At 48.0% G+C, this 17,361-nt stretch overlaps 6 protein-coding genes across 6 annotated transcripts; 3 read left to right on the forward strand and 3 right to left on the reverse strand.

Annotated features, from left to right (window-relative positions):
* Window positions 1-3,090: 3,090 nt before the first annotated feature.
* FVEG_13628 (hypothetical protein) lies at window positions 3,091-4,621 on the reverse strand. The gene is made up of 4 exons (XM_018902988.1): window positions 4,535-4,621; window positions 3,782-4,488; window positions 3,606-3,734; window positions 3,091-3,556 (listed from the first exon to the last, which is right to left on the reverse strand). The coding sequence occupies exons 1-4, from the start codon at window positions 4,599-4,601 to the stop codon at window positions 3,125-3,127; spliced, it is 1,335 nt and encodes a 444-aa protein (XP_018761848.1). The 5' UTR covers window positions 4,602-4,621; the 3' UTR covers window positions 3,091-3,124.
* A 149-nt stretch (window positions 4,622-4,770) lies between these two features.
* On the reverse strand, window positions 4,771-5,502 carry FVEG_13629 (hypothetical protein; the record flags this gene model as incomplete). The annotated part of the gene is made up of 1 exon (XM_018902989.1): window positions 4,771-5,502. The coding sequence occupies one exon, from the start codon at window positions 5,500-5,502 to the stop codon at window positions 4,771-4,773; it is 732 nt and encodes a 243-aa protein (XP_018761849.1).
* A 2,497-nt stretch (window positions 5,503-7,999) lies between these two features.
* On the forward strand, window positions 8,000-10,051 carry FVEG_13630 (hypothetical protein; the record flags this gene model as incomplete). Its single annotated transcript, XM_018902990.1, has 4 exons — window positions 8,000-8,362; window positions 8,415-8,800; window positions 8,854-9,819; window positions 9,868-10,051. 4 exons carry the CDS (start codon window positions 8,000-8,002, stop codon window positions 10,049-10,051), a joined length of 1,899 nt encoding a protein of 632 aa, XP_018761850.1.
* A 3,665-nt stretch (window positions 10,052-13,716) lies between these two features.
* Window positions 13,717-14,034, forward strand: FVEG_13631 (hypothetical protein; the record flags this gene model as incomplete). The annotated part of the gene is made up of 1 exon (XM_018902991.1): window positions 13,717-14,034. One exon carries the CDS (start codon window positions 13,717-13,719, stop codon window positions 14,032-14,034), a length of 318 nt encoding a protein of 105 aa, XP_018761851.1.
* A 24-nt stretch (window positions 14,035-14,058) lies between these two features.
* FVEG_13632 (hypothetical protein) lies at window positions 14,059-15,309 on the forward strand (the record flags this gene model as incomplete). The annotated part of the gene is made up of 1 exon (XM_018902992.1): window positions 14,059-15,309. One exon carries the CDS (start codon window positions 14,059-14,061, stop codon window positions 15,307-15,309), a length of 1,251 nt encoding a protein of 416 aa, XP_018761852.1.
* Window positions 15,310-16,416: 1,107 nt separating this feature from the next.
* FVEG_13633 (hypothetical protein) lies at window positions 16,417-17,142 on the reverse strand (the record flags this gene model as incomplete). Its single annotated transcript, XM_018902993.1, has 3 exons — window positions 16,417-16,716; window positions 16,787-16,908; window positions 16,968-17,142. The coding sequence occupies 3 exons, from the start codon at window positions 17,140-17,142 to the stop codon at window positions 16,417-16,419; spliced, it is 597 nt and encodes a 198-aa protein (XP_018761853.1).
* Between the last annotated feature and the right edge of the window lie 219 nt (window positions 17,143-17,361).

Here is a 17,361-nt window from a genome sequence, read left to right on the forward strand (position 1 = left end):
TTGGGTGAAAAACACACTTTTTATTCTCCGGAGGAGAGAACGCCCTTATACTGCCGCCTCTGTCAGAGAGGGAGTAAGGGGATATTGTTTTTTTTTTTCAGGAATCTCCAGAGACCATCTCGACCTTCTGCACCCCCACTGTGGTGGAATACAGGGGGCGGTGCTTGGCATCGACCTCTCCACTGGCGTCTTCTCATCCAATCTTTCCAGCAACAAGACTTCACTGTGGGGGGGGGGGGGGGGGGGGGGCGACCACTTTAGTACGTGCCAAACTCTAAACGCGTAGCGTCATGTACGTGAGCTCGTCGATTGATCGTAACCATCTTATCTTTTGGAACAGTCCGGACCCTGGATATCATAGATTATCTTGAACCATTGCATATGTAGATGGCTGGTATACAGCCTGAGCTTACTTTACAAAAGTGCTTCTTTTGAATTGATAGACCTGACAGTTGATACTCACATCACGCGCTTCGCACGAAATCCTCGATGGATGAGCGATGAGAACTTCAAGTATATAACTCTTTACCCAAGGCTTGGCTACCAACGCGGGATAGACGGTTGGATAGTTTGCGGAGCTTAGATACAATATCTTGCGGTCCGGAGAATAATCAGATCGCAACGGGTGTCTCTTTGTCATAAGAAATACTTCTCCTAGTGTCAGTCATATCTGGCCATTTAGACTGCCTCGAATACATCATCGGCCAGTTCATCCCCTCGCTCAACGACTATGAAACACGGAGGATTATCAATGACACTCGAACATGATATCATTCACATGCAAGTATTATGCAAAGCCCATACAACAAAATTACATTCGACATCAGGATTAATTGGCTTCCTGGTCCTCAAGCTGTTCGAACATCTCAGGACCAAAAGTATCAACAAGGAACTGGCGAACCTCCTCATTCCCTCCCTCTCCCACCGTTAGTCCATGCGCACTGCCTTCAAGCTTCAGACCCCGGAGACCTGTCGCTCTCGACAACGCAACATAGACTTGCCCTTCTGCAAAAGCCCTACTCAGATTGACAATAACGCGTTCCAGAGTCATTCCCTGGCTCTTATGGATAGTGATAGCCCAACCAGGTACAAGCGGAATTTGGGTTCGGTGCAGCAGGGAATAAGGCCCGATATCGCCGATGGCAGTGATCACGCAACAGGGATATATTGTGCGGACGCGCCCATTGCTGAAGCGCACGCGCGGCCAGACGCGGTCTTCCTTGTTGGGGTGAGTCTGTAGGTGCTGTGCAGTAAAGGCTCGAACGTAGAGTTCTCTCTCGATCGAGTATGGTTCTTGGAGTAACGGTAGTTTCTTGAGGTCGATTCTCTCCCAGCCGCAAATGACGCCCTGACTTCTCGTTGACGAGTCCAGCTCTGATATCGAGGTTTACTTGGAGCATGACTTGCATTGTTTCCTTGAGGTCGACGACCAGGTCGAGTTGATGGTCCTTGTGTACAGCCAATGTTCCGTCTTCAAGCCTTTTGCTAAACTTCTCATTCTCCCATTTCAGTACTTCATTCCATTTGAAGCCATCACGGGCCGTATACTGTTTCGGTTTATACTCTGTGATCGCCTGAAACTTGGCGTGATTGATCGGGTCAACCTCGTCTCTAGTGCAGAGAAGCTGTGGCGCATCGTCATCTTCGCAGTCGTGATTCATGAGCAGGTCTATATCATTCTCGGTGAAAGGGATCCCAAGGCGGCATTTCTGTAGGACTTTGATGAATGTGGGGTCGTTCTGGCGATGAATTCCTCTCAAGTTGAAACAGGCAAAGTTGGCCTCGGCCCAAGCATTGCTTCTAAAGGCCCATTTGTCCTCGTCAGCCCATGGTCCGTGGTCCCTGGATTTGGGACAAGCATGCAGGCCCTCTGCACTGTTGAACTTGGTTGGGGCACCGCAATGATAGCACCACTGAAAAGGTTTGACAGGGGCTAGTTGGCAAAAGTCCCCGGTGACGATGACCTGAATGCCACCGAAGGCCAAGTGTTTCTTGTCCGCTCTCACGCTTTTCAAGCACTCATTCATGCAGTTTAAGAAATTACTGCTAATCATGCTAACCTCGTCGATGATCAGCACGTCTGTTCTTCTAAGACGCCTTTTTGTGGTCTTCTGGAAGCATGCGCCCCTGAGCTCGGGTATTCCTTTTTCAAACATTTTGGGTCCCCATCCCATATAAGCGTGGGCAGTCGTGCCTTCGATCGGCACAGCAGCACGACCAGTGGGTGCGCAGATTTTGACGCTCTTGTCCTGACCCTGCAACCGGCTAATAGCAGTCTTGAGAACAGTCGATTTACCGCTACCAGCGGAGCCAGTGAAGAAAACATTGCGTCCATCGTTGACTATGGTGTTGAGCAGACGATGCTGCTCAACAGAAAGTTTAAGTTCTATTTCTGGCTCAGTGTTGATCACAGGTCGATCGCCAGGAGGGGCCAATTGGTCGTGTTGGGTGTTGTCTTGATGGCCACCGGATGAGATGCCGAGGAATGATGCTTCGCGTTGAGTCCGTTTGGGTGAAGGAGGAAGCGATTGTGATTGATTGTCGTTATCGCTTGTCGGGGCAGCATCACTGGCCTTTCTCTTTGTCCCCTCCTGCGGCGGAGTAGGAAGGTAAGTCGGAGGGGGGGCTGGACCTCTCATTCTGGGCACCTCGTGGGTCGCGTGGAAGAACGAGATACGTATCTAGCATATCATGTCAGTGTGTGCTTGCAGTGAGTGAGCCTTGGGAGTACCCACATCACACGTCGAGTAGGTGATCGATCGCGTTGGCAAAAGGTTGGATTGCGGGAGCGTGACGCGCCTGATTTATCGAGGGTTAAACTCAAAAACGCGGAAGTGATTTACTGCACGTGACCAGGCGTTTCTGACGCAATCATGGCATCCGGTATCTTCTCCAATTCGTTATCTTTTGGAGTTTTGCTTTTTCTGGTGCAAACGCCTCATTTGCTGAAATCATCCGCTGATCGCAGCGCAATTTGACGCGGCTTCAGTTTGATTCTTGACGCCCAACACCGATACAAGGGGGTATACTCCTCCCTCAGTGGGTCAGCCCACTGGGGCTTTAGTGCCTCTAGGGGTTCGCACGGTAATACAGTGTGAAAACAGCCCGTTGTGCTAGTCAACCATTACAAAACGTTGCCCCATACAAACTCAACAGCAATATTCAGCATCGCCGTCATCTTATCGCTCCCCATCTCCCAGTTCTGCAACCTCTGCGCTTTAGCCGCATTCCCCGCATCTGCTTTCGCTTCGACGAGCTCACCTAGGGTCATAAAAGGACAGCTCATATCAAAGAAAGCCTTCTCCGTCTGCCATTCCTCGAGACTTCTCGCTTCCCACAATAGTTTGCTCGACGGGAGAGGAAGGCTGCGCATGTCGCTGCAGATGTTGCATTTCTTCCCATTCTCAATGGTGATTACGCAACCAATTATCAGCCATAGACAGGACATTCGGCGGCGCGATTCTGCGAAGATCCAGTCTTGCCATGTTGAGCTTGGCTCGGATATTTCAGTGGTCGAGTAGCTGCCAGTATGATCGAGGAAGCGGGAGCCGATAAGCTAATATGGAGTTAACTCAAGATTCATCGTGAGGGTTGACAACGCTGACCTCTGCTGTTTCAAAGAGCCTAGAAGTTCTCTCTTTGCTCTCTGAGTCAAGTTCGCTCATCGACATCATCATATAGATGATCATAGCCTCCAGACACAAATGCAACTCATGAGGAGAGGAGCTGTGCAACTACTTCGAATCAGTAGAAGTTACTCGAAAAGACTCGTCACATTTACCTTTTCTCGAAAGCGCTCCTCCTCAGCAGCAACCATCCTCCACAAGAAGGACTGTGTTTCCGGTGTTCTCACTGCAAATAGCTGGGAAATCGCCACGGAATTACCCAACGTCTCAGGGAGAGTTTTTAAATGCCAGTGGGGATGAATGAACGGCGGGAACGTTTGCCGACGGAGCATCATCTGAGGATATGCGTAAAGCATCTGCATGATGACTCTGGACGCGTGCTGCATGCTTGAAAGGCGATGAGAAACGCGTGTTAGATCTCCCTTGGAGCTGAGCGATCTCGGAGGCACGCGAATCTGCATATCGTTCATGGTGCCGGGCAGAAACATTTCCAGAGAAGCTGGCATAATTCCAGAGGGATTGGTGGATATGGTGTCCAGCGATGAGAGGAAGTCGCTTCCGAATTCGTCCAACTCAAGTGAAAAGCTCGGAGGCTCACATGCAATGACGCCATTAACGGCCTCCAGCTCATTACTCAACCGAGCATTGAGATCAGAGCAAGGCTCATTTGACGTCGCAGCGACTCCGTTACGAATTGGTCGACCAAGCGTGCATCGCAGATCCTTCTTGGTGCATCTCGAACATGGCTGACCAAAGTCGCATTTCGTCTTGGCTATTCTGCAGGAAGTGCAAGACTTTGGGCGTCCTTTACGTTGAGCTTGAGCGCGTCGGCAATAATTGACGTGTCGCTTGTATGGGTGCTCTGATGGTGGTCAGCAGCTGACGGGGAATGCTAGGAGCGGATATACCTTGAGTGAAAGCCTTATCACATAACTGGCACGTTTGAAAGAACAGAGGCTCCGACATTATTTCCATTGCAATTGATACGAATATTGGTGAGTTAAGATGGCATGGAGGAGAATAAGTGCAGGTTGGTAAGCAGAAAAGGTCTTCGGATTTAAGGCTAAATTCCTGGGGCTAGGACCCACGTAAGGATCCACGGAAACATCATCCGTAACCTACCATCATATGATACAATTGCTATCTACAGAGGAAGCTCTTCGCTGAGATTACTGAAAGTCCTGGTAGGCCCATCCTCCCCAATAGTCGCCATTTGCACGATCCTTTCTGCGCCAACTTCAGGAGTCGTTCCGTACTCATGATAACCCGACAAGCCGGTCTTCACCAACCCCGGACAAACAGAATTGACCTTTCCACCCACATCATGTAACTCGCGAGCAAAGTTGAGCATGAGCATATTAACAGCTGCCTTGCTCGCATCGTAGGCCTTATAGTCAATGTTGTAGTAGATTGTAGTTTCGTCAGTGGCCTTGGTGAGACTGCCCATGACGCTTGAGACAAAGACAATGCGAGGGGGAGCATTCTTTGCTTTGCGAAGAAAAGGAAGGAGGTTTGCGGTTAGACAACCGGTCCCTACTACATTTGTTGCAAATGTCTTGGAGAAGAGATCCCAGGTTGAAAGGTCCTTGTTGAAATCGAGCAAAACAGCAGCGTTGTTGATGAGAACATCGAGATGTCCATATTTCTCATCGATATGCTTGACTGCTTTGTCTATGGACTCAGGAGATGTGAGATCAAGCTCTACGACTGAAGCTTGATGGCCGTTTTTGCGAAGATCAGAGGCGATTTCTTCACCGGCTTTTGTGTTTCGAACGCCGAGGAGGACATGGTAGTTATGCTTGATGGCGAGTTCTTTGGCAACTGCAAGACCGATGCCTTGAGTTGATCCAGTGACAAGAGCAAGAGTTTGAGACATGATAGGCAAGTTGAAATGTAAGAAGACTGTGTGTATTGATGGTTGATGATGATTTTGGTCAAGGGCTTGAACGTGAAGTCTTTATATAGGCAATTTTCTAATAATCGCATCAACCAATTTACCTTTGACATGCTCTTTCTAGTGTAATCCAATGGCCACATTGGCCTATGAGTTCCATATTTTCCTAGTGTCCTGGACGCTTCCCCGTGGTGTTGCCCAGATGGATCACCTCGCGTCCAAATTCGCCGGCTCCAAAGTGGAGCCACAACGGCCAATTTGGCCGTTGGTACGGAGTAGCTAAAGCCAACCAAGCATTGAGGTTCTCTGAATATGAAGCAGTGTTTCATTCTAATATGGGGAACACGGAGTTAATAAGAAAGTCTCAAAACATGTGTAAGTATGTTTCATAGTAATATAAGGTTGAGGTGTTTGAAACACAAACTGCCCTGTTACAGGTTTTCGTTTGGTAGTGCCGGTCTCCAATCTTACAGATCTTCAGACATGCGTCCTTTAAGAACTAAAGACATCAACATCAGATATTCCATTTAAAAGTCCCTATTGCCATCTCTTATGAGACTTTCACACAGGATGCCCTTGTCCTCGATGGCTACGGTGATGCCAACGTGTACAAGAATGTTTTTATCGAGGTCGGGTATAGGTTATGTAGACTGAAACTTGACGCTTTGGGCTGAAAAGGTCAACGGCTCAGGCGCGATATGTATTGTTAAATCAAACCGTTTCTAGTATTCAGTGAGAAATTCCAAATTATTCTTGCTTTAATCCATTATTGTCAGAGCTTCTTCCCGTTTCATGAACCGCAGTCGATCCAGACAGTGTCTCTGTTGTTCCTCATTGCCACTTGAGAATATCTACAATGACATAGCATGCAATCAACAGATCGAATGAGTATGAGTATTGACATGTGATCTGGATAGTCATATGCTACTCCATAGTACCTAGAATACCTGTGCACTTGGCATATCCTTCGATAGTACATAATGTATGCCGAGTTTTGACAGGGTCATGCGAACCCACGTACCATTCTGACCTGAAAAGCCAAGGCGTGGGGAAGCTTGGCCAGATTAGCAGGTCACTTGGAGCTGTCGCTCGTGTCATCCGACGATGGTCCCTCGGACGAGGGGATATTCGACAAGTCGGCAGGCTGGTACAAAGAAACCTAGAACATTTGTCACTCATATGATGACCTTGGTTGGAACTCATCAGTACTTAAGACTCGTGTATACGAGGGGGAAAAGCGATGATACTCTTGGGTTCCTATCGCCAGGTTACCAAGCAAGACTGATAATGAGGCCGCTTCGTATCTGCAAGATACAACATCGTGTCACTGACTCGCAAATAGACGCGTGATGCATTCACTTAACAAGCAATACTACCTTCCATATCAAAAGCGGCATGATATCAACCAGAACATCATAGCACAGCATGTAAAAGGCAGTTCCCATACCCAAGCGAGCCTTAATAAATCTCGCAGCTCCCCAACTACCCCTCTTTACCACTGATAACAATCATCTCTACTGCAAGTCATAAACAGCGGAGTGATAATTGATTGGCCAACCAACTCCGCGTTGAGGGTGGTATTGCCGGGAGACATGGCCCAACATGGAAGGTCCCTAGATGTGCAGGGATGTCGTGGTAGATCACACGGATGTCGTTCGTCAAAAAGGACCTGTGCCAAGAAAACGCAGGGGCCGTCATGGCGCTTGCAGAGTGCAGAAATAGCCTGGCGTCTTTATCTTGCAGATCAGTGTATATTGCGGTGTAGTGGTCTAGACTATGGACTTCCTTTTAGGGTATGATTGCTCGGATAGTGGTGTTGAGATGGCGGATAGTGTCTTTCGCTCGCAACCCATTCAATTCCTATGCCAGTATGATCATATCTACGACCGCACCGCTTATTTCTAGCGTCCTAAATGCTCCGAGGATGTGCTAAGAAGGTTTATCATGCTTAACCTTACTCTTAAGCTTGCAATCCTCACTAGTTACTAGTCCTCGGCGCATACATACAAATCAGGCTATACACTCCGCACCCTTTCCCCAAAGTGCAAATCTACGATGGTTCGTCCCGAGCCGTTTATTCCCTCGGCTGTTGTTTGTCCGAGAAGACCTTCCTATCTCGCTGCCGCCGAGATATCGCAAAGATGACGTGCTAACCCTTAGCGGGACTGAGGGCCAGGAACAAGTGACCCCAGATAGCAATGCCGCATGACGGTGGTGTTTGCGAGATAGTGCCTGGACAAAAGACCCTTCTTGCAGCGCTTATATCCCAGAATAGGTCAGTGGGTAGTTGTGAGCTTCTAGATATTCGAGGCCAAGATATACAAAAGTCCCGGTTGAATTGGGAAGTTGGATAGAAGCGTGTATGACTGGAAGCATAGTAATGTAGTTGTAGAAGTATATAATAGATCCTTCGAACATGTCTATCTGAACTTCACGAACATCATCAACTCAGCACTTCACTCCAGTGCAACTCATCAAGATGCGTTTCTCTGACACTCTCCTCCTCATCGGCCTCTCGAGTCTCGCTGGTGCTCATCCCAGCAGAAGGGCTCCTAACCCTTCACCACTGAGCAAGCGTGGCATCGACCTGGAAGCTTTCAAGCTTCCTCCCATGGCCGAGTACGTTCCGCAGGAAGAGGTTCCTGATGATGTCAGTGCCAAAGTAGTCACCAAGCGCGCTGACTACACCGAGACCGCCACCGACTTGGTCAAGGCGACTTTCCCCAAGGCTACTTTCCGCATGGTCAACGATCACTATGTTGGCGCGAACGGAATTGGGCATGTTCACTTTCGCCAGACGGTTAACGGTATTGATATCGATAACGCTGATTTCAATGTGAACGTGGGTATTCCCAGAAATTACGGGGGTTTGGAATGTGCTGACACGGGTACAGATCGGCGCTGATGGCGAGGTCTTCTCTTACGGAAACAGCTTCTACGATGGCAAGATCCCCAGCCCTCTCACCAAGCGTGATGAGAAGGACCCTGTCGACGCTCTCAAGGACACCGTTGATGTTCTCTCTCTCCCTGTCGAGGCTGAGAAGGCCAAGGCTGAGAAGAAGAGCAAGAACCACTACACCTTCACTGGTACCAAGGGTACCGTTAGCAAGCCCGAGGCTAAGCTCACCTACCTTGTTGATGAGAACAAGGAGCTGAAGCTCACATGGAGAGTTGAGACCGATATTGTCGACAACTGGCTGTTGACCTATGTCAACGCTGCCAAGACTGATGAGGTTGTCGGTGTTGTCGACTATGTCAACGAGGCTACATACAAGGTCTAGTACGTATTTCCATTGATAGATGATTGGGAAAGAACTGACTGTTTTACTATAGCCCCTGGGGTGTCAACGACCCTTCCAAGGGATCCCGCTCCACTGTTTCGAACCCCTGGAACCTCGAGGCTTCTGAGTTCACCTGGCTCAGCGACGGCTCAAACAACTACACAACTACCCGTGGAAACAACGGAATTGCCCAGGTTAATCCTTCAGGGGGCTCCAGCTACTTGAACAACTACCGTCCTGACAGTTCTTCGCTGAAGTTCGAGTATGACTACTCCACCAGCACCACTACCCCCACCACCTACCGCGATGCTTCCATCACCCAGCTTTTCTATACCGCCAACAAGTATCACGATCTTCTCTACCTTCTTGGCTTCACCGAGAAGGCTGGTAACTTCCAGACCAACAACAACGGTCAAGGTGGTGTAGGAAACGACATGGTTATCCTCAACGCCCAGGACGGAAGCGGCACCAACAACGCCAACTTCGCTACACCCGCTGACGGTCAGCCCGGCCGTATGCGAATGTACCTCTGGACATACAGCACTCCCCAGCGCGACTGCAGTTTCGACGCCGGTGTCGTCATCCACGAGTACACACACGGTCTGTCCAACCGTCTCACCGGTGGCCCTGCCAACTCAGGCTGTCTGCCTGGTGGTGAGTCCGGTGGTATGGGTGAAGGTTGGGGTGATTTCATGGCTACTGCTATCCACACAACATCCAAGGATACCCGCGCTAGCAACAAGGTCATGGGTGACTGGGTCTACAACAACGCGGCTGGCATCCGCGCTTATCCCTACAGCACCAGCCTTACCACTAACCCATACACTTACAAGAGTGTTAACAGCCTTAGTGGAGTCCATGCTATTGGTACTTACTGGGCTACTGCCCTGTATGAGGTTATGTGGAACCTCATCGACAAGCACGGGAACAGTGATGCCGACGAGCCCAAGTTCAACAACGGCGTTCCTACAGACGGTCGCTTCCTCACAATGGCTCTGGTTGTATCGGGCATGTCGCTGTAAGTATCCCTTAGCAAAATTATGAGTCCTCATCTGATGTTTTATAGGCAACCTTGCAACCCCAACATGGTTCAAGCTCGAGATGCCATTATTGATGCCGACACTGCCCTTACCAAGGGAGCCAACAAGTGTGAGATCTGGAAGGGCTTTGCTAAGCGCGGTCTCGGAACTGGTGCCAAGTATAGTGCTTCCAGCCGCACCGAGAGCTTTGCTCTCCCACCTGGATGTTAGGCGGAGATCTCGGTGGCATGACGGCGAGTGGATGAATGAATGAATGATGGAGATGATGTCTGTGCTTTCTCTGGTATATATATAGTTGTGTTGTATATAGTCTCTGTGTTGATGTCGACTTCAATTACAAGTACATGAAACTGACTCTGCTCTCACTAAACGGATCTCTGTCAAGCCCCATCTAGGAAGCAACCAAGATCCGCCACAGCACCGCTATGGCACTGGAAAATTGACTTAGAAACCCTGATGGACGATGTCAATTCGCCAGACCAACAGTATTATTCTAGAGATCGAGAGGTGGACGAATGTCTCACTTCCTCGCTATTAGGGAGGCCCATTTTCTTACCATCCAAATTGTGCGCCGACTGACTGGAGATGGAAAGCTTGCTACACCATGATGTTCAATCGATGGCAGATCATGCAGCAGTATTGCAACAGGAAATGGGAGACTGCTGATTCCATTGAAACACTTTACCTTAAATGCGTCTTTCAGGTCTGTGTTGGCCGGATAGTGATTATGACCAGGATTACGGTCAGAAAGTAACCATAAAGTGACTATGAAGGAAACGTACCGCGAGCTTCTTGGCCTGCCGCTTGAAACCGAGTATAGAAAGAAACCCTCTGGCCTTTGCCATCGCGCTTTGCGTCCATGGCCGGTAGATGCGCACGGGATGGGCGCTAAGCTCCAAGACGCTTGCAGGTCGGGACGACTCTATCAACAATATCCTTTTTGAAACCCGATCGTCCAACTTTTTGAAGCACAGTTTTGCGGAGGTTGACTACCCCATGTTGAAGCAGCCTGCGGTAGATGTCAGGATGCTGCTTTATCTGGTCGATGAGACCATTTTCCGTTGACCATTTAACCAATGGATGGAAACACTGCTTATTAAATCTGGGTCTCGGAATGACATTAACACTGGTGAAGAATGGGATATGGAAGATTTTGTTGTGGAAGACGGATTTGAGGGTGTAGATGAGCTAAGACTGAAAGTGTACAGACTCTTATTTGCAAGGATTGTTCGAGGAGAACAGGCGACTTTTATGATGACTTTAAGATAACTTCAGCAAAGAACTAGAAGAATTTTAGGACAGTCATCATAAATTAAGTTGAGTTTAGACGATGAGCCTCCCTTTCCACTCTAGTCTGAAGCTGATCGCGACCATCCGTACCGTCATCGTTCTTGATTAAAATAGGCGAGCTGATCTGGGCTTTGAATGAGATCCAGTCGCTTTGCATTTCCTGAGGTAATCTTGCAAAGGATATGCTTGAACCGACGGCAATCTGCAATGACTTCGTTTGGCGTAGATTCAGAGCTTCCTGATCCATCTCTTGGCTTGTGATGTCGAGGGACTGATAACATCAGTAATAATCTGCAATCTTGGCCAGGGCTTTAAGGAGCTACATATCTCTCAGCAAGTTGATGACGGTGGGTATGATCGCAATGTTATCCACGCCATGAGTTAGCACTTGACCCGAGGAGCCGATCGACAGTGGGAAAATCATCAAGTTCTCTCTGTTGATTTAAGCTCTCAGCCACAAGTCTCAAATGAAAATGAAACTTCTAGCTCACATTCACGCTATTCTGGCCTCGTCTTGTTGTTGAACGGGAACGGTCGGTCTCAAGAGTAGTCGTGGCTGTAGCTGATGGCACATTCATTCCCCAACTTCAAGGTTACGGGATCAATCATTTCCATCTTTGTTTCTCTTGCAATCGGGTCAGTGTTCCGCTTCTCGTGCGAAAAGCCGTGAATGCTCTTTCGGGCGATGATGAGGGAAGGGGAACGGCTGTGCTGTGTCTAAGGCAGTCAGTTACGTCGGGAGTTTGAAGGGTGATTATGTTCTTAGCCAAACTCTTGTGATGAAGTACCTGATCCGTTCAGCAAGTCGATGACTAGCTTCATCATTTAATTCGCCTATTTTGCTTGGAATCAATAGCACAGTATCCAGAGGCTTGGTGGCAGATGGGCGAAGAGGTGGTACGCATTGGTTCGATCTGTGGGTTTTGTCCTCTCCTAAATTTATATAAATTCCTAATGAGCCTTTTATAGTCTTCAGAAAGTCATTCTAGAGTTATCCTAAACTTATTATTAGAATAACCTCAAGCCTATTCCTGTCTGACTGATTACTGGGGTCTAGTCTGCAGCATCCTAATTTAAAAAGTGGTAACTAAACGTTTCAATGACTAGCCGGAGGAGTCATTAGTGTAGGGCGATTCGTCTTGTATCACACGCCTCTTACCTGGAGGAGTGGCCGGGGTGGGATCTGGCGCCTCGTCATTGAATGGATCGGCGATTAAGTCAAACATAGCCTTTGGAGCACCGGGTGCAACATCGAATGACGTTATGACATCTAAACGAGACATAAAAAGCTAAGATATCTTAAGCTTCAACTATCAATCAATGCTGCACCCAATGGCTCTATATCTCCGCTTTCGTGAAGTCGTCAGCTGCGGAAATCGATCGGTGTTACCTGGGGAACGACCGAACCCATCCGACTACAGTTATAGGCCAGATATGCTATCGGTAGTTAAGACTTGTGGGTATATCAGCACACAGAACTAAGAAGACGAATCACGATATCCATGAATGTTCACGTGCACAGCGACTTCTTGTGTCTTGAAAGATTGTGAGTATATGTAAATAATAATAGCAACTTGGTATACCACGATTCACATAGTAGGAACTCACCTAAAGCGGCATATTACCTTGATCACCAACAGCCTCCAGCATGAAGACTAAGTAGTCGGTCTGATTGCACAAGATCTGAACTTCAGGGTAGCCACCAGAGCAAATTCGCCAGTTAAGTCCTTCTACCAAACCCCTGATCTGATGACAATGTACTCAGATTGATCTGTGTGACATCTAGCAGATGTTAGGCAAACATTAATCTTTGTCCTGTCTGTCGATGTCTTGTGGCATTTATCTGCCAAACTCATTAACGCACGCAAATTCCATTAACAAGACTGAGCGACGTGAGAACAAACGAGAATCCAGGAGATGCTCTTCTGGTTGCTGCTAGACTGTATTTAGCGACCCACTTTCTCTCAACACCAAAAACCCGCTTCCTGCAATATCAACAACACATCAGTACTTGACTTTGATCGGTCGCCCACCACGCGCAGCTTGTCACGATATAGTAAGACTATACACATACACTCTGCAGACCAAAGCGAAACAGTTAACAGACTTTTTGAAGTTCTGCGGCATCGGTGCGACGGCTGGATCCAAGCAGCAAGATTACACCTTGGAGCCAGCAGCAGGACCCTGAGCCCATACATGCGGCGCCAAACAATACAAATAAAACAGTCTAGCTTCGCCGACAAAGAAGTCAGCAGAAGGTATCGGTACCTGTTGCCCCCTTCAATGAGACCGTGTCTTAACTAACCGACCAGGCAAACAAGAGGACCACTCGAGCCCGATACAACCCAATCAACTGCTTTTCTCGGTCTTCCCGATCCCGACGACGAGTCTGCTGTTCGCTCAGTGTCTGCCTATGCTCCTTCAACCCGCTCCTTCATCCCATTCCTCTTCTTTACAAAACAAGCCTGTCAGTCCCAAGCCGACCGCAACTTTTAGCTTTAGTACAGATCAAGAAACGAAACCATCAACCCCCCCTGCGTCCGACAAACTCTACACAGTCAACTAAGACTTAACTAGTAGATGAGATGACAGACAACTTAAAGCGGAAGAGGTCACCTACAGGACTCGGAGGTAATTTCAAGCACCTCAAGAAGACCGATTCCGACAAGAGAAGTCGGTCTGAACTCATTGAAATCAATTCGGATAACTCGCAGAGCGACAACGACTCACTTAGCGACGCATTTAGCGACTTGTCCAGCGACGATTCTGAGTACTCAGATAATGAGGCACAAATGACCGACGATGAGAGGCACCTACCAAGACCCCAGAAGAGAAGAACCAATAGGGAACTTCAAGTCACCGGTTCCAACAACATCAACGTTTCCACAGATGAGCTCGAATAGGAATTGGGTGAAGACAAAGCTGGGATGTTGAAGGATGGGACATTACCCGCTCATATCCACGTCGGGGGTACCGACTGTATTATCAGCAAAGGTCGAGAGCCAAACCATAACTTAGCGACAAAGACATCGGTCAAGCAGAGGACCGAACTTCAGGAAGGCAAATCAAAGAAGGAAGTGCCAGTCGAAACCTTCAAGCTCATGATCCACTACGCTTTTCAAACAGTCGGCCTCGACTCTGCTAAATACCCTGTTGTCTTTAACATGGCTGTTAAGTACATCAGTAGCACGAACTTCTTTCAGGCCAATATATTTTCTAGCTGGGGAGCCCAGAAGCGTATTACCACAGAGGCAGACCTCCTTCGCGCTACAAGTTTCCGGTACCCTCACTATGTCCTGACGATGGCGCCTGACTTGATCCTCTGCCTTATTGCGGCGATTCACTTGAGAGCTGAGGTCTACGGGGAGCCGACTGGTCGGGCGATCACGATCATCGGCGAGTTTCATGTTTTCAGCCACTTGCGGTCCACGATCGAGCTGGGCGAAACCATCTCTTGGGACAAGGGATCGCGAGGTCAGCTCCTCATTCTTGGTCGAAGAGGCGAATATGATCCATTGCCAGCCGATCTGCCTGTCCTCAAGTCTAGCAAGGGACAGACCAAAAAGCGCAAGAAGATCCCTCAGGTCGTTCCCGAGCCGCACCCAGCAAACGTCATTAACATCGAACAAGCATCAATCGATTTCATGCAGCCATATCCTTTCCGACCGACTCTCCAATCTACGCCAATCACAAAGGTAATTACAGCAGAAGAATGGGATGGACGAAATGCCCATTGGCTGGATAAACTGATGGACCCCGAGAGCACAAAAGATAATCTTGGGCCGACCATCGAGGAGGAGGTCACGGAAGAGATTTTCCCGCTTATTTCCAAGGCTCGCCGCAATATTCTTTACCGATGGGCAAAGTCAGAAGACTTTAGCCTCGACTTGAGATTACTCAAGGCCCCTGTCCTCTCACAGGTAGAGGTGCGCGATAACACAAACCGAGGGATCCTCGATATAGAGACCGATTCAACCCGTCGATCAATCCGGGCCATCGAGACCGCGGCTTTAAGCCTGCCAAAGGCTTGCCAGAAAACAGCTACTCTAATTAAGCAACATACAGACCGACTGTTTGCTTGCCGAGACCAAGAGATAGACAACCAGACTCTCATGGCACAGAGCGTAGCCAAGGGGCGAGAGTCTTTGTCTGTCACTACGGCAGAGATCGCAGACTGAAAGGATATGGCAAACTTGGTCTGCCATATTGTGGAGGAGACTGATCAGGAACCTGGGTCTGGTGGAGAGGAGCCTCAGTCTGTGCGAGAATGACTTGTAGTCTGATGAGGAGAGTTCTAAGCCTGATAGAGAGTGAGATAGATATCGGATTTAGTGACAGACAGGCTATAGCATGAAGACAATATCTAGCAGCTTATGGTTTCCGAAGCAGTATATTATGGTCGATAGGATGAAGGATGGCACTCTTGATAATGGTTTGTGGTCTGGGAAGGGCAAGAGGTTATCAATAGCTATACAGCCAGACAATGTAGACCGACAAAGCTATTCTATTATGTTTTTAGTCAAATCTCAAATCTGTGTGTCTATCAGGTCAGTGGCCAGGTTTCAACTAATAATTTCCATCTGTTATGCAAATCAAAATGCCAGGAGTATTATGTATATATCTGGCAAACTTCGCGATCTGGCAGGTGTAATAATTATAGCAAATGGTCTGTAATATGCTGCAACGACAGATGGAACGGGCTTGTAGACTCGATGGGTTTTAATCCTATAAACAGATCGGTTCCTTCGTTCTCTTTATCCTAAAGTTCGCGTTAATACAGAGATTCACTGTGGTAGTGACTGACTAATATTACATGCCACTGTCAAAAGGAAACTGTCGGTCTACCCCTAATAGAAACACCAATTAAACAAGGCCTGTCACTCAAGCATTAGTTGCTAGGTCTGCCAACTCAAAAGAGTAATTTCACGCATGCATCATGTCTTCAACTCCCATTAGGTGCAGCCTGCTCTGGCGCATGAACAAACTCAAAACCTTGTATCTCGCAGCCTTGTATCAATTCACCACGATTATCCCTATATATACATCATATTTCACCGTGGTGCCCAAATACTAAGCCAAATGTGTCTTTTGTATTTTAGACCTGTGCTCATAATCGCCTATCAAAGCTCCGTTGTCCAATAAGTTTAAGAATCCTAACAAATCATTCATCCAAGTACTGACCCTCACTGACTAGCCTGCAACTAAAGGGGTTCAAGGATATCTCTCAACTTCATTAGATTGTCAGTCTAGACCTCATATTATGAGATGTATACAGTGATATCCATTCACTGATGATCGTTTAGGTCATCGTGCGCGTGTATCTTCTTGTCAAAATGATGCACGGCATGTTCTCTAGCCCAATTCCTTAAAACATCGAAGTCACGGCAGGTATGCGTGACTCGAGCAACCTCCTTTGCTTCTTGTGCCTTGTCACTCCAGACCCATGGAAGTGGGGTGATGTCAGCAGAGCACATCAGACTCTGCCGTAAAGCATCATAACAATGCTCCAGATGTTCGATTCCAGTCAGCTTATGGTTGGGATCGTATTTGCCGTCTTCGATATAAAGCCTTTTGCGGATCATGTTCTGGGCAGTGTCAGAGGTCTGTCGTGCTTGGGGCATCATCGAACACATCGATGTCTTTGTGTCCCCTTACCAAGCAATGTAGTTGATGGAAAACATTCAATTCAATCACATATTGTCCTCGCTCGCCGGGTATTGGAATTGTCTTATTGATCAACTTGGCAGCCGAGTCGCGAGGAATTCGGCTGATGCCAACTTGGGAGAGATACCTGTTAGTTGACAGTGGTATAATGGCAAGTCAACACTTAACTCACAATTCAGATACAGATCATCCCACAAAGCATCTCGCTCGGGGGTAGGCGGTCCCTGATAAGGCGTTCTCTCAGAGCCAAAGCCAGTGGTAAACACCAGATTCTTGTATTGCACAAGTTCTTCAACAGGGGCTGCAAGAAATTTCTTAGTATTCAGAATCCTCTCCCAAAGCTTCATCTCGAGATGGATGTCTCTAGATTGTGTAACCTTACAGTAAACATGATCGTTGAATGTGGCCTTGCTGTGATTTGATTTCCTTAGAGATAGGGCCAAATATGTGCTCAAACACACCAGGGCTATGATAAAGACAATGCATAAATAGAGCAAGCAATGGAGGGTTCCGTGTTTCTTTTTGGTTCGAATTGCATTGCCAAATTTTGGTAAGAATAATTCTTC

Source organism: Fusarium verticillioides, chromosome 10, assembly GCF_000149555.1.
Source record: "Fusarium verticillioides 7600 chromosome 10, whole genome shotgun sequence".
Taxonomy (NCBI): domain Eukaryota; kingdom Fungi; phylum Ascomycota; class Sordariomycetes; order Hypocreales; family Nectriaceae; genus Fusarium; species Fusarium verticillioides.

Excerpts from the sequence above, each read along its gene's own strand:
- FVEG_13628 (XM_018902988.1), bottom strand. The coding sequence starts at position 4,601 with ATGGAAATAATGTCGGAGCCTCTGTTCTTTCAAACGTGCCAGTTATGT. Across the intron at positions 4,489-4,534 it reads TGATAAGGCTTTCACTCAAG|AGCACCCATACAAGCGACAC; the intron begins GTATATCCGCTC and ends GACCACCATCAG. Across the intron at positions 3,735-3,781 it reads AGGAGCGCTTTCGAGAAAAG|TTGCACAGCTCCTCTCCTCA; the intron begins GTAAATGTGACG and ends GATTCGAAGTAG.